Source organism: Diaporthe citri (genome assembly GCF_014595645.1).
Source record: "Diaporthe citri strain NFHF-8-4 chromosome Unknown scaffold_1, whole genome shotgun sequence".
Taxonomy (NCBI): domain Eukaryota; kingdom Fungi; phylum Ascomycota; class Sordariomycetes; order Diaporthales; family Diaporthaceae; genus Diaporthe; species Diaporthe citri.
In genome coordinates, this window is record NW_025064846.1 from 10,858,521 (window position 1) to 10,873,518 (window position 14,998).

Consider the following 14,998-nt stretch of genomic DNA (forward strand, 5'->3'; position numbering starts at 1 on the left):
GACAACATCCATTCGCAGTCGACAGCCCCAAATTGATTACTAACCAACAGCAGCAACTTCCATATACGTATCAAGTTTAGAATGGTTCTGAGAGACAGATTCCCACGCAGGCGCTCATTGTCTGAGAGCGATGCCCAAGCTTACGAAGTCCTCTCGGCTCACCAGCCGAAAACCTCAGAAGTCTCAAAGGTAACCGCGGTCCTGCTTCTGGTTGGCCTCGCGTGCCTTCCCATATCATTCACGGTTCAAAACTATTTGTCAGTCTCAAGTATGCTGCTGCTGTTCATCTTCTGTTTCTACATCATACCTATCTACATGATGGCGGCGGCTCAACTTCTGGTGTTGGTGATCGGGGACGAGACGGGACATAAGCAGTTTCGCGCTTGCTCTGCCTAGAAATCAACGCCGAAAGATGGGGGGCCGTTTGGCCAGGTCAGAATGACAGACAGCTGTGATAGCTCAAATTTTCAAGAATTATGCCTTCTCTGATATCCACTCTGAAGTTCGTGAAGAATGTCACTTGGTCCCAAATGTGTAGGAGACAAATGAAGGATCTACATGCACAGTCACTGATGATACACGTATAGAACCAACAACAATGCAAATGCTTATTCAGAGTCTAGTCATGATGACCCGTGGAGGCCAAGCACATTAGCTGAGCATCATGATATCGGGATGGCGCATTGTGTAGACGGAGCAATGGTTCTCTCCGGAGCGTGCCCCCGACGCTTCTGCACGGGTTGAGATCCCGCTCGCCTGCATAACTCAAATCATCGCGGTTGAAAACGGGCTAAAAATGAAACCAACCCTTTCCCAAAGCTCACCGAGCGGCTTCCCGGTATGGTGCTACTGCAGTCTGCTGCGCTTGTCGTCGAGGCTGTTTGCGCGGTACAACTGCTCGATCGGGACAGGCGCCCGAGACAACCGACGGGGCCCCGATGGTTCTCTTGGGGCAACATTCGAGAATGTAGACTAAATTCCGTGCAGTACTGTAGATCAGACGGTGACAGCGCCAGACCGCCATCCGAACGCCCCATAAATAGACGAACACGTTTGAGGGAGATGCCTCGGTATCGCTCGCACACCTCGGTCAGTTTGTGGGCGGTGCAGGCGGGCGGAGGAGTCTGCAAGATCGCCAAGCCCCGCCCGTGGCCACTCCGAATGGGGCCCGCCAGGCCGCACCAACATGACAAGCGGGTGGTGACGTTTTTTTTATTCTCCGAGACGTACGCCCGCCCCAATGTCACCGTTGCACTCGCCGCTCGGCGCCTTCATGCACGCTCTGCTGACCAGGCCGATCAGCACACTCAATTCGACGCAGGTCGAAACGTACCGTGGGAGCGCTGGAGCTAATCAGGGGAGGGCCCAAGAGCCCGGCCGTCCAGCCGTCCAGCCGGGGGCGCGGGATGGGATTCCATTTCGAGCATGGTCGGCCGGGCCTCGAGGCTCGTAGTGGGGCCCGTCAACAACGGGCCTGCAGGGCGAGCATCATCGTTCCAGGCCCGGCCGACTTGCCCTTTCGGTACGGCGAAGCGTCCTATCAACCGCACCAAGCCTCGGCTCTCAGCTTTAAGGATTGCTGTGGGAAGAGTTTGCATTACAAACAGTAGCGCTGTGTGGCGCGGGCGCTGGCGGGCACTACTGTGCGGTACCACTGCGGTCTTTTGAGTCAGATTGTTGTTGGGCTGAGTAGGCAGATAGATAACTGATGGCATGTTTCCGTCATAATCGAACCCGAGTGTGCCTGCCAAGTCTTCAAGAATATCGTGGTCCCAATTTAGTACATCGACTTCCCGCACCAGTATCGAATCACTGCTCTACGAGACAAACATGGCAAAAGAAAGCGTCTCCGTCGTCTTCGCGAAGCGACCGACGGGAGATATCGTGCCCTGGGGAGACATTCCGCGTCGAATCGAGTCTGGCGCCAACGGAGGCAGATCTCAAGGATGGCGAGGTTCTCTTCGAGACATATTACATTTCGCTAGATCCGTCGATGCGTGTTTGGCTGAGAGGTCAGTGTCCAATGTTGGATATAAACAAAGCCTTGCTGACCGGGTAGCAGAGACCGCTTCGTACCTACCTCCAGTGCAGATTGGTGAGGTCATGAGAGGCGTCGCCGCCGGTCGTATCCTGGCATCAAAGAACCCAGCATTCAAGGCCGGCGACTGGGCAACGGGATTTTCTGGATGGAAGGAGGTGGCCGTGCTTGGCCCTCAAACAGTCTTCCCAGCACCATTACTGCCCGGCGTGCAGAAGCCGGACCTTCTCGGAGCCCTTGGCATGACTGGATTGACCGCCCTGTTGGGGTTGAACAAGATTGGACTGCCAAAGGAAGGAGAGCTTGTGGTTGTCTCGGGAGCGGCTGGAGCAACTGGATCTATCGTCGGGCAGATTTGCAAGCTGAAAGGCTGCCGCGTTGTGGGAATAGCGGGAACAGACGACAAGTGCGCCTGGTTGAAGGAGCTTGGATTCGATGTTGCCCTGAACTACAAGGCCCCTGAATTCCGCGATCAGTTCCTCGAGGCGACAAAGGTGAGCATGTCAGGGACACGAAACCTCCTGAGCCCAGAATGCTGACCTGCATGCAGGACCAAATTGACCTATACTGGGACAATGGTGAGTAGATTTCCAAACTGACAGCGGAAAAGTCACTAACAGCGTGGCAGTCGGAGGCGATATTCTTGACCTGGCTCTGGGCCAGGCGAAGCTTCGGGGTCGGATCGTGAAGTGTGGAAGTGAGAAAAAGATGCCATCAAAGACGGTCCATTCCAACCCATTGACGTGAAAACAGGCATCGGCGAGTACAACGGCGACAAGGCATCTGGAGAGCTCCACAAGGTATGAGAATTCTAGAATTACAGTTTGTTAGCCTTCGCAGCTGACACAGACGACAGAACCTTGGCCGGATTTCATCGATGCGACTGCGGTAAGTGCACCTTTCGCGTGACCCTGCCAGATATCGACTGATTATGCGAAACAGCATGGAGGGCTTCATTGTACTCGACTTCGCCGCAGACTTTGCCGAAGCAATGAAACAGTTGGCTGTATGGGTTTCGCAAGGGCAGATCAAATCCAAGAACACGGTGGTGAAGGGCGGCCTGCAACAGGCAGACCAAGCGCTCGCCGACATGTTCAAGGGCATCAACACAGGTAAGTGGGTCCGCAGTTTTCGTCCCTTTGAGTTTACAACCGGGACTAATCCCCTCGGAACGCAGGTAAACTGGTTGTCGAGGTCAAGGACCCGGATCAAACCTCGTAGGCGTGCTTCCGGTCCGAGGAAGAGAACGCCTTGGTCTTGGGCAGTCGATGTATAACATTGAGGGGATATGAATGCAAAGTGGCAGAACCTCCTGTCTCTACCAGACAATGGATGAAGCGTTGATATATTTGTGGTGCAAGTTGAATGCGCAGAGATGCCGAATTGGGCTGACGGTTAAACACGCAAAGGATATCCAGTAGAGTTTTGCATGTCATCGTCTGTTACTTTTACAAACACAAATCGGTCAAATTTGGCTCGTCTTGATAGCCACAGAAGAAGGCGCGCCTCGGAACTCGTGTTGGAGCTCAAGATGCTGCAACGTGCCTGGAGGTTGTACCTCAGTACCTCGGGATTACATAATCACCATCGCATGAATGTCAATCTTCCAAGTCGCGTCGCGTCGAACGGATTCGCCCTACCAAACAGCGAGCGCATGTTTAACCGCAGCCAGCCAATTCGGTGCCATCTGCTTCCACCCCACCAAGGCCACGATCCTGTACAGGGGTTCGCGTTCCCGTACTTGTTTTCCATGCGCCAGCAATGTCGCCCTGAGCTCTCACTCACCTGAACGGCCCTTGTCGAACACTCCCAACTCCGACGTCTTTCGTTCAACCAACCGCTCGGCGAAAACCTGCGATCGAAGCACCTTGAGCCGTCAGACTACCTTCCGGCTCACCTGTGGCACACTACAACGAGACCATCTATTCTCGTCAAAGCTCTACATACGAAATGGACAAAATGCTGAGATTCGGGCCGAGCACGCAGCTTCTGTCGCGGTGTGGCAATGGTTGGTTGACCACGGGTGTTACGCCCCTCAGGACTGCGAATGCTCTGCACCAGAAGATACGGCAAGTCTCTACGACTCGGCCAAAGAAAGCCCAGGCAACCAAAGAGCAGGCCAAGGTGGTCAAAGATACAGTAAAGGAGGCAGTGGAGAAGAAACCAAAATCGACCCTTGCGGCTGCTGCGAAGCCAAGACAGGCGTCTACGAAGACTGCTGCTACCAGTTCTTCAGAGAAAGGCTCGACAGTGGCCAAGGCTGTCAAGCCGGCCCCAAAGACCCGGGCTACCAAGTCTGCTAGTACAGCGACTGCTGCTGAGGAGACGAAGGCCGCCGCACCTGCAAAGAAGGCCCCAGCAACGAAAGCTAGCACAGCGACGACGACAACGCGAGCACCGAAATCCACCGCCGCAGCTTCGGCAGCCAAGGCTCCAGGACAAGCGACTTCGACGCACACGCCCACGCCGACGTCCACACCCAGACCGGCTGCCAGCACCACGAAGCCTGCGGCGGCACCGAGCCCACCAAGGGCATCAAGCCAACCAGTGACCCCCAAGCCAGCAAACAGCGCACCGACGCCAGCGAGCAAGAGCAGCCCGGCATCGGCCCCCTTGCCTTACGCCGCCCATGCGCCAAAACCCGCAGAGCCGTCGGCCGAGCCGAAGCGGGAGGTCGACCCGTCGAGCCCGGAGTACAAGCGAGCTGCGCGGAAGTGGGTGTCGACGATGATCGCGCTCCCCATCCTGTTTGTCACTTCATACTTCCTATATGACAGACGTACGTAATGCGCTCCACAGACAGGTCACGCCGAAGTTGATTGGACACACAACGCTAACTCTGTTTGCAGTCGCTCTAGGCCATCATCCAAGCCTGGAAGCGTTCCGTTCCAAGCCTCAGCCGGCTGCTGTAGGATCGGAGGACGCATAGGCTTATAATGCCCAAAACATACGAGAGACGAAATCCCATGAAATTCCCAACTCGCCTGCAGCTTCTGACTCGCATACCATGGTGCACCCTTCGCATCGGCGAGGGGAGTCCTGGGTGATATGACTGTCCCCTTTGTCTCGCTGGAGACTGATGTATCAGCGGACTGTGATCCATGCGGTGCCCCAGCCATGTCCCTAGTACCCTGACCAACTTTCGATCGTGCAAAGTCTTGGTGGTGGTCCATCACGTCCATAGAACTGACTCTCGCACGCTGTCTTACCGTATCGATAACCAGCCTCACGTAGAACCATCAAGTACCCTCCTGCGTACCCTGACTACGCAGGTTAGGACAGTACTGCGGCCATCCCCGGCAGTTGTCCCAACAGTATCCACCTATAAGTTCTTGGTATCAAATCTCATCAAGAAGTCCTCAATGGTGCCAACATGCCCCAGATATGAGGCGTGCCTCGTCGTGAGAAGTTGATGCTGCAAAGCGAGGATTTGCGCTTCCATGCTGCTGCCGCCGACCCCTTGGACGAGACGACACAGCCGTGCCGAACGAGGCCAGCCTGTCCGACAAGCCCCACCATCAAATGCTTCAGCAGGGCAATCTGCATTGAGACGGCGGCCGTCTTGGGCGGGACAAAAGAGCCCACGCGCATCTCGGGCCCGTTGAATTCTGGCTCCCGCCGGTCCGGGCTGGCCACCGTCACCCGGAGGCATGAGGTGACGAGCAGGAAGAAGCAGTCGACGAGGTCCAGCAGGCGGGCGTGGCAGGACAGGAGGACGTTTGCCAGGGGCATGTCGGTCCTGGGTGCCTCTTCCTGCCCGGAAATCTGCTTCTCAATGTCGTCGAGCGCCGGGGGCAGCTCGAGGCTGTGCGTGCAGTCTGGAATGTCGCAGGTAGGGGGAGGCCCGGTGTCCAGGGGCAGGGCGGTGCTGATGGCATCATGGTACAGGTCGATGAGTCGTTGGCTGAGGGCGAAGATACTTTCCAGTGCGGCCTTGGACGCTATCTTGTCCGTCAGGTTCTTGACGTGTTCCTCGTGTGAGTTCCTTTGCGCCAGGTGCAGCGTTGACTTCACGGGCATCTTTGCCCAGAGCCTACCCATGTCGAGGAGCAGCTCTGTCAGCTTGCTGGTGATGAGGTATGCGGGATCGGTGGGCTCATCAGTCGGTGAGTTGGACAAGGCTGGAACGGACTGCTCATCCGGCCCCGTTCCACCATTTGACGGCTCCGTCTCCTGTGGGAAAAGCGTGTTGAAGTCCATTGCCCCAGGGGAGGCCCAACTGAAGAAGCCATTGTCCTGCAGATTCTCATCCACTGCCATGAAATCCGCCACAATGCCAAAGCTGCCAGTGCTGCATGCTGAGATTGTACCTGGTGGGCTGTATGTACATTGTGTATTAGCCTTGAGACATCGAGTGCAGGTCGCGTTTCCGGGCTGCTTTGGACATCTCAGCTTCTGGGAGTGGCAGCGGTCACAGGCCAGTCTTGTCCGAGCAAGGCCTGGCATCCTATTGGCTTCTGGCTACCAGACAAGGTCAGTCTTGCAGATGGTCTTTCTCCGTGTGGCATCAGTACACTTGTCCAGGGCACAATCGGTTGTTGATCTCTGGATAGAAGCAGCAGGTGATCCTTCATCCTGAAGGCGCCCAGGCTAAACACTAGGTAAGCCGGGCCGTGATATACCAGTCTCATTACAAATCCAGACTGGCTAGGGATGTCCAAGTGGGCGAATATGGCCGTCCGTCACTGTGCCCATATATTCTGGTAGATGATTCAGGTCTTCTTTCAGACAGTAATTTGCATTCTATGCAGTCACATTTATCTGTCTACATGTATACATGCCAGATATCGACAGCGACTGCATAGAGAAGGTTACAGGGGATATCTGGGCGGACATGGAGGAATAGAGCAAAAGAGCTACCCCCTGTTCCTGCCCCGCCCCGCCTTGCCAAGTTCAGCATCCCTCACAAGACTCGGGATCCCTGTCCAGCACCTACAGGCAGCTGAATGCGACTGTAAGCTGCAGCCGGCCGTGCAACTCCAAGACAACCCCATTAAACCGTCGTCATAACAATAACCACAACAAAGACAGTGCAGGTCGAGAAGCACATCAATCCTGCTGCCGCTGGCAAGCTGACACCGGGCTTTTCTATTCACATGACCTCCCGGCAGAACTTACCATGCTCGACTTCTTTCTGCATCCTGACGACCTCTAGCCTGGCAAGCTGGCCATGTCAATCGTTCCATACCAGTCTCGCGGTCGCGAGATCGTCTTGTACGTCGTCCGTTGTCCTTCTAGCACCCTACGCTTCCGCCCCCAGCTCCGCAAGGAGATGGTTATTCTGTAGCCCCTGCTAATGAGCAATTATACAGGCGTCACCACAATGCCGTCGTTGTTCGCGACCCCTCCTCCCGCCGCCTCGAGCTTGACCGTGCCCTGACAGAGTGCCCGACATGCCACCAGCCGTTGAGACCATCCTCGCCCGAACGGAGCTTCGACTCCTCGTCTGAAAACGAATCCTATGTCAGTCCGGACTATTTTCGCATGCTGCGAGACCGCAACGACCTGTTTCAGTCCGATCCAACGCCATCGAGCCCCATTCGCAGGCTCGTCCACGCTTTTGATGACAACAACCGGACCCTGCCGGAATATGTGCAAGATGCCGAGTTTGTTTCGAGCTCTCCCGCCCCGCAGGAAGGAAGTCGTATCAAACGGGAGGCTTTCCAGCCAAACTACTTCAAGACATTCTTCGTCGAAGAAAGAGAACTCGGTCGAGGCGGGAAGGGTGTCGTCCTCCTGGTGAGACATGAGATTGACGGCTGTCAATTGGGATATTTCGCATGCAAGCGTGTGCCCGTCGGCGATGACCACGGCTGGCTTGAGAAGGTCCTGATCGAGGTCGAGCTTCTCGCCAAGTTGTCGCACCCAAACCTGGTCTCGTACCGACACGTTTGGCTGGAAGATGTCAAACTCAACCGGTTCGGACCCAGCGTGGCATGCGCCTTCATCCTTCAGCAGTACTGTAACGGAGGAGATCTACTTCACAAGGTAGTTGGCAAGTTCCCAGAGGAGACAACCAAGGAACAGCTCAAGGCTCAGATCCGGCGCCGATCAAAGGGCCAAACGGAGAGGCCGTCAGACTTGTGGGCCGCACGCTCCCAACTCCTGCCCGAGGAGATCTACTCGTTCTTCAGAGATATCACTGCAGGTCTCGCATACCTGCACGCCACCAACTACATCCACCGTGACCTCAAGCCAAGCAACTGCCTGCTGCATGATGAGCGCGGAAGGATCACTTGCCTGATCAGCGACTTTGGTGAGGTGCAGCCAGAAAATGTCGTTCGTAAGTCGACCGGATCAACTGGCACCATATCCTATTGCGCACCCGAGGTTCTGAAGAAGGACGGTACGGGCAGGTACGGCAACTTCACAACCAAGTCAGACATCTTCTCCTTGGGGATGATCTTGTATTTCATGTGCTTTGGACGACTGCCATACCGATCAGCCAACACGATCCATGAAGAGCTTGAGGACGTTGATATGTTGCGGGCCGAGATCACAGACTGGAAAGGGTTCGAGGACGAGCGACGAGAGAGACCGGAGCTACCCGGAAAACTCTACACACTTCTGAAGCAGTTGCTCGCGCTGAACCCAATGGAACGCCCCAGCGCAGACGACGTTCTGAAAGCGCTGAAGAACGTCACAATTTTGGAGAGCATGTTACGTGGCGCCGGCGCGTCGATTGGAGTTCCGGGGCGGCGCATCCAGAACTTGGATTCGCCAATGCCACCAAGCACTCCTGTGCCAGGTTCGTTCAAGACCCAATCCCACGTCGCCGCGCCTGACTAATTACCCACAGATCCCAGAAAGCGTGCCACCGTACAGTCGTCATTGCAAGACGATCTTGAAGACGCTCAGAAAGAGGATGGCCTACCACCGCCTCAACTTCACCAGACCCTACAGAAACTCTCAAACCCACCGCCAACAAGGCACCGCGCACCAACAATGTCCCCATCTCATAGCCAGGACAGTCACCCGCGCCCGCGGTCGCCCCGATACAGGAACTCCAGTCCAACACGTGATCAAGACGCCATCACAACACCCCTGCTGATGCCTCCGCCGACCACCTTTTACGGAGAAGTCAAGACAAGATACGAAGAGTTCACACGCACACTATCTGAGCCTACGTCACCTTTCTTCCGATTCGTGCTATTCTTGGTTAAGATGCTGGTCATAGGCCGCGCTTGCTGGCCTGCCAGTTTCAAAATGGCCATGGGTGGCATTCTAATTACAGCAGCAGCCGTCGACCTCGCCTGGGTGTTGAGTCTCAGAAGATCGGTGTTCTTCTTTGTGCTCCATCTTGCCCTTGTCTTGACATTTCAGAGGAGTGGCGATCTCTGCCTGGGTGGTCATGAATCGTGGGACTGGAATCCGGCTCTCCCACAGGATTGAGGGAACAACACACCATGTTAGTACAAGTCCACGACCTAATGAACAAGCGCACCCCACGAAGGCACAAACAGCAGGCATGATATTCTGGACGAATCCATTCGCAAGGTACCAAACACAAGAGTCAAGACCTATGCTGCGGGAAATGAAGAAGCAAAGCGCGTGTAACAGCGTGGGCGTCTAGCTGGTACCCGCATTTGATGGATTGGCAGGTTAGCAATCCTTCTCGCCCCTCCAGAACGGTCCTTCGGTCGTGCTTGTGGCGGCGGAATCATGAGACTCGGCGGCGTTTGAGGTCTGGATTCAGTCCCTCATTTCGGATGGCGACTTGTACCGAAGTCATGGCAGGCAGGTAGCAGGTAGGCTCGCGCGTAGTTGCGAGGACCTTTCGCTCCGGTTGGTACGGGCACTTCGAAAGGGGATGGTTCGAGGTGGGGCCAAGAGTTTTTATCCGGTGTATCCTTCGTCACCGTTGCCCGGACGCGAGATCAATGCCCACCTTTTGGTAGGTGAGCAGCACCGCATTTGCAGGCACGCTCGCGTCTCTGGATGGCATAGTTAACCTCCGGGTCGTGGGACACCGAGGACGGCTCCACTGGGACCTGTCCGCGCTTCGGCGAGCTTTCCATTGGTCGCATGTTGCAAGTTGGATGCAAGTACAGACTTCGTAATGAACCCTGGCAGGACTGCGTGTCTGAATTAACCGCCCGGTGTGCCCCTCACTCCAGATCCTCTGTGGCCGCCGTGCGCCTCGCAATCTTAGGTGACAATTTTAAGTGAAGGCCCGGCCCGTCCTGGGTCAACTGTTCCCCGTATATATTACACGATATTATGACGGAGAAGTCCACCTCACGCTATGGAATGTCATATTCGCTGGCCTCATTCGACGATTGTGCCCTATTCCACTCATTCCCACCGGCATGAAATTATCAATCAGAGTTTGAGCTGCAAATGACCTCAATTTGTTCACACTTCCCGCCACAAAAAGTTCACCACTACATGTCCCACATCCGCGGACGGAAGAGCCAAATATAGACCTAGCGGCACGAGTCTGCGACAGTCCTGTTCATTATGTGTACACGGAGAAAGGTGATTATCCACCACCGTTGCGGTCACCGGATCATCAAGATCCTCGTGTCGGAGCCCTGCGGCGACGATGACTGCAGGAGGGTCAAGGAGGAGGAGGTCGCCTCGAACCAGTACCCCTGCGTCATACACGTGTGTCCTCATTACGGGCGTTTCTGACCTGCATACGGGGCGGACGGTGGTTTTTTGTTCGTGAGTGTGACGTGGCTGTGTATGCTGAGGGCAACTCTGACTTGTGTCCCAGTGCTTGATAGCTCCAACTTTGGGGATAATTTGGTTACATGTGCTGTCATGCCTGGGGGAAATTGTTCACGAAAGTTTTGGGAAATAATTCCACGCAGGTGGGACTGTTAGAAGTAAGTATACTGTGATTTTCGGCCGTGGTTGGGATGTTCACACAATTACAAGTATCAACCAATGCTCAACTGGCTTCCCTTGAAAGATAATTGAATAGAATGTCAATGGAGTACCCGATTGTCTTATTGCTGTTCAATCCTGTATCTGCCTACTGCATGATCTGTGTCATTTGGTGTGGCGTCAACGATGACAACTTCCCAAAGCAACTCCCCAAAGGACGTATGGATGCGCCTTCAAACCAAATGGTCATCTTCACGTGCTAAACTCAAACAATATTGGAGTAGACTGCCGCTCACTGTCCAGAATCATTGCCTCCTGGCTGCCTCCTTGAGTAGTCCAGCCTCTAGAAGTATGCAGCAAAACTGGTGCAGAGATCTCACATTTCTCCTGCCATGTGATACTTGTGGAGACGGCATCAAGAATCGCTCAGACTCATCTCAGCTTCCAGCTCTGGTCTTTATTCCATAGTCTAGATACACTATGTGGTGAATGTTTCAGGACCATGTTGTTTGATCGCGGGAGAAAAGAACCCCTGTTCAGAACGGGCGTCTACATATACATTGTGCCTCAATTAATCACCGTTTACCAAAATGGCCAGCAATACAAGACCGAAGCCGTGCCCTCAGATCGGAATTTTGCCTCCAAACCTTGGCATTTTGCGTACGAGGTTCTCGGGAGCACGACGCATACCGGCATCGGGCCGAGTGGATCAGATACTGTAAGGAGCCGGAGCTTGGCAACGGCCGGCCCAGGCACAGTCCACGAACATCGCTCGCTCTCTACGGCTCGTTCACCATGATCCTACGTTGTAGTGTCTAGAACTGAGGGCCTGAACTGACGTGAATCCAACTACCTCGACCTAGCTCATTGAATTACACATTCGCACCGACCGAAACTTTGAACATGGCCCCCACTGCACTTGAAGAGCGCACCCCGGGCGGGGTAGACCCGAAGTCCAAAGTCGAGGCCGCGGCCGACGAATCGCTCAGACGAAGGTTGACGGCAGCACAGAGTCGATTCGTGGAATCACACCCGAAATCAAAGGAGCAACATGAAATCGCGGTTTCCCATCTGCCCGGTGGCAACACAAGGACTCTGCTCCACACCTCTCCCTTCCCACTCACGATGAAATGCGGCAAGGGGCCGTTTGTGTGGGATGAAGACGGGCACAAGTGAGATTTAGTTGTTTGGCACCTCTCGGCTCCAGGATCTAACAAGGTGCAGGTATCTTGATTTGGTCGGAGAGCTCAGCGCTGGCATTTACGGCCACTCGCACCCCGTAATCCGCGAGGCCATGGTCTCGACCTTCGTTCGTACCATTCTTCTCCTGCTACACATCCCCGATCTTTGTGCTTTAGAATGTTCCAGAATGTAATTATCACTTTGGGATCCGTAGCAGGTGACTAACAGGTACTAGGACAACGTCGGCCTGAACCTGGGATCCACGACAAGCCAGGAGCACAAATACGCAGCGCTCATATGCGAGCGGTTCGACCTGGAGCGGGTGCGGTTCGCAAACTCGGGCACCGAGGCCAACATGCACGCGTTCAACGCCGCGAGGGTCTTCACGGGCAAGAACAAGATTGCTGTCTTCTGTGGGGCGTACCACGGCGCAGTGTTCAGCTTTGGGAATGGGAAGGTGGCGTCTAACGCTGTCAATAGAGAGGACTGGGTCATAGGCAAGTACAACAACGTCGAGTCTGCCAAGGCGGTTATCGAGGAAACACCAGGCCTTGCTGCTGTCATTGTTGAAGCTATGCAAGGCGCTGGAGGTGGTATCAGTGGGACTGAAGAATTCCTATTTCAGATTCAGGTACGTCAACGGATGAGATCCAACCTTGGTTGATCTCGTACTAATGCTAGCCAACAGGAGTCAGCAAAGAAGGTCGGGGCGGTCTTCATCCTCGACGAGGTGATGACCTCCCGTCTTGCCCCACACGGCCTCCAGGGAGTCCTCGGCCTCAAGCCTGACCTGGTGACGATGGGGAAATATCTCGGCGGGGGCTTCGCATTCGGCGTGTTCGGCGGCCGAGAAGACATCATGGCTGTCTACGATCCACGGTCCGCCCGTGCGGTGGCACATTCGGGGACTTTTAACAACAACACCATGACAATGCATGTCGGCCACGCAGGCCTGTCAAAGATCCTGACGCCAGAGGTGATCACCTCCTTCAACGCAAAGGGCGACAAGTACCGCCAACGGCTTCAAGAGGTCACCAAGGGCACCAAGTGCTCCGTCACAGGCCGTGGGGCATTGTGGGCAGTTCACTTCTCGGATACCGGCCTGCGCGATATCAGATCGGTGGAAGACGTCAGTGAGCGGCACGACTTGCATGACTTGTTCTGGTTTGAGATGCTGGAGGAAGGGTATTGGATCCATAGGCGGGGGTCTATCGCCCTGATCCTAGACACACCCGATGAGGAGCTGGATCGCTTTGTGGGGTGCGTTGAGAAATTCTTGGAGAGACATAAGGCCATCTTGAAACTATAATTCTGGCAATTGGCACGTTTCGGGTGCCATGAGCACACTCAGATTGGCCTTGCCATGCCTGTCAGAATGCCTACACAAGCTGATAGGTCAATTACGAACAGTCAGCGGATGAGTGAGAAAGCATCAAGTTCAGTCCAGCCCGATACCAGGTTCAGTATTTCCAATCATGTCATTTACTGCAAACACGGATGTGTTTTGGTCTTTGTGTTGGCAATGCATCATGTTCGTAAGGTTTTCTACATCCCTTCCTTTTCTTTGACACGATTCAGCCGATAGGTTGGTCATGCAGTGATCCAATGCACAGCTGACTCTCTACTCATCTCTCAGGTCGAGCCATAATTAGTATTGCACCGCTCAAGACTATAGCTTCTAAGGGCTACAAGATTGATGGGGTTACGACAGTTGACGATAAGTCGGGGACGGCGGTGCTCTTAGCGGTCGTTCAGGTCGAACCAAACTATAGCTGCGGCGCGCGACCTCCGGGTCGTGGCAGTCAAAGCGAGTCCCATATCTTGTGCGGTTCTTGTTGCGTGGACCGTCAAACAGCCTAGCAGGCCTAGTAGCCTCGGTCACGAGGGATTCGTAGCTCGACTGGGCGCAAGGTCCGTTTGCACGAATGTGTTGGTTTCCGAAAGCCAACTTGGACAGGAGAGAACCCCAAGCTGGGCAGTCTGATGTCACACGACAAACAAAATGGGACACTAGTATTGCTCCATAAAGCAAATAAAAAGCAGGAGGCCGTCCAAACGGCTCCTGAGGCACCAGGATTCAGACCAAATCAGGATTTACCATTCTTTTCCCAATCTGTCTTATTTAAGGCCCGCGGTTTTAAATTTTCACGGTCAACCTTGAAAGTCATCATTCTCACTTCCTGCCTCCGCTCAACACCCGCATCCTCAACAAACCTGTACCCTTTCACTCCTAGCACCAATCGCGCCGATGTGCGATATCAAGCAAGACGACAGCGACGTTCGCTCAATTATTACCACGATGTCATTCTCGGACGACGGGATCAGAACTCCCAGTTCCAGCGATTTCGCAAAGCCACCCATCACCGAGTACGTCCCGTCAGTGCCTCGCCCAGGCAAAACATACAAAATCCATCTCAAAGGCACAGACAAGGTGGTCACAATCACGGAGGGCGAGGTGGTGGTTCAGTCGCCAGCCGAAGCCCAGCCCGGGGGAGGCTGGTTCTGGGTCTGCGTGGAGAGGGGCAACTGGCTCGGCTTCCGCAACCACGTGTCCGGGAGCCTTCTGGGCCACAACGGCAAGTCGGGCCTCCACGCAAAAGCTACGCAGCAGAAGGCGCACGAATCCTTCTGCGTCCGTCACCACCCCGATGGTGGGTATGTGCTTCTCGTGAAGTACCCGCGGGGCGAGGAGCTGAGGCAGGTAGGCTGCGCGCCGTGGGACAGGAAGACGCTCGTCGAGAAGGACAAGGATGGCGCCCGGTGGATGTTCGAGGAAGTGTAGGTTAGGATTTGTGTTCTTGTTGTGGTGAGCCTCGCCAGCCTTTTCGTCTCTCACCACTACTGGCGAGCGAGTTGAACACGCAGAGCAGACGGGCTGCCCGAGCACATCCTGCTGCAGACCGCAACCCGCGTTTCACCCAGGCTTCTCTTGGTATTCCTCGCGTT

At 54.9% G+C, this 14,998-nt stretch overlaps 4 protein-coding genes across 4 annotated transcripts; 3 read left to right on the forward strand and 1 right to left on the reverse strand.

Moving 5' to 3' along the window:
• Positions 1-1,993: 1,993 nt before the first annotated feature.
• On the forward strand, positions 1,994-4,967 carry INS49_002827 (uncharacterized protein; the record flags this gene model as incomplete). The annotated part of the gene is made up of 10 exons (XM_043163628.1): positions 1,994-2,012; positions 2,063-2,532; positions 2,589-2,616; positions 2,667-2,735; positions 2,792-2,838; positions 2,895-2,926; positions 2,981-3,150; positions 3,216-3,255; positions 4,078-4,817; positions 4,888-4,967. 10 exons carry the CDS (start codon positions 1,994-1,996, stop codon positions 4,965-4,967), a joined length of 1,695 nt encoding a protein of 564 aa, XP_043032134.1.
• Positions 4,968-5,386: 419 nt separating this feature from the next.
• On the reverse strand, positions 5,387-6,298 carry INS49_002828 (uncharacterized protein; the record flags this gene model as incomplete). Its single annotated transcript, XM_043163629.1, has 1 exon — positions 5,387-6,298. The coding sequence occupies one exon, from the start codon at positions 6,296-6,298 to the stop codon at positions 5,387-5,389; it is 912 nt and encodes a 303-aa protein (XP_043032135.1).
• A 910-nt stretch (positions 6,299-7,208) lies between these two features.
• Positions 7,209-9,430, forward strand: INS49_002829 (uncharacterized protein; the record flags this gene model as incomplete). Its single annotated transcript, XM_043163630.1, has 3 exons — positions 7,209-7,252; positions 7,351-8,786; positions 8,838-9,430. The coding sequence occupies 3 exons, from the start codon at positions 7,209-7,211 to the stop codon at positions 9,428-9,430; spliced, it is 2,073 nt and encodes a 690-aa protein (XP_043032136.1).
• Positions 9,431-11,773: 2,343 nt separating this feature from the next.
• Positions 11,774-14,834, forward strand: INS49_002830 (uncharacterized protein; the record flags this gene model as incomplete). The annotated part of the gene is made up of 5 exons (XM_043163631.1): positions 11,774-12,042; positions 12,095-12,179; positions 12,288-12,683; positions 12,741-13,312; positions 14,387-14,834. The coding sequence occupies 5 exons, from the start codon at positions 11,774-11,776 to the stop codon at positions 14,832-14,834; spliced, it is 1,770 nt and encodes a 589-aa protein (XP_043032137.1).
• Between the last annotated feature and the right edge of the window lie 164 nt (positions 14,835-14,998).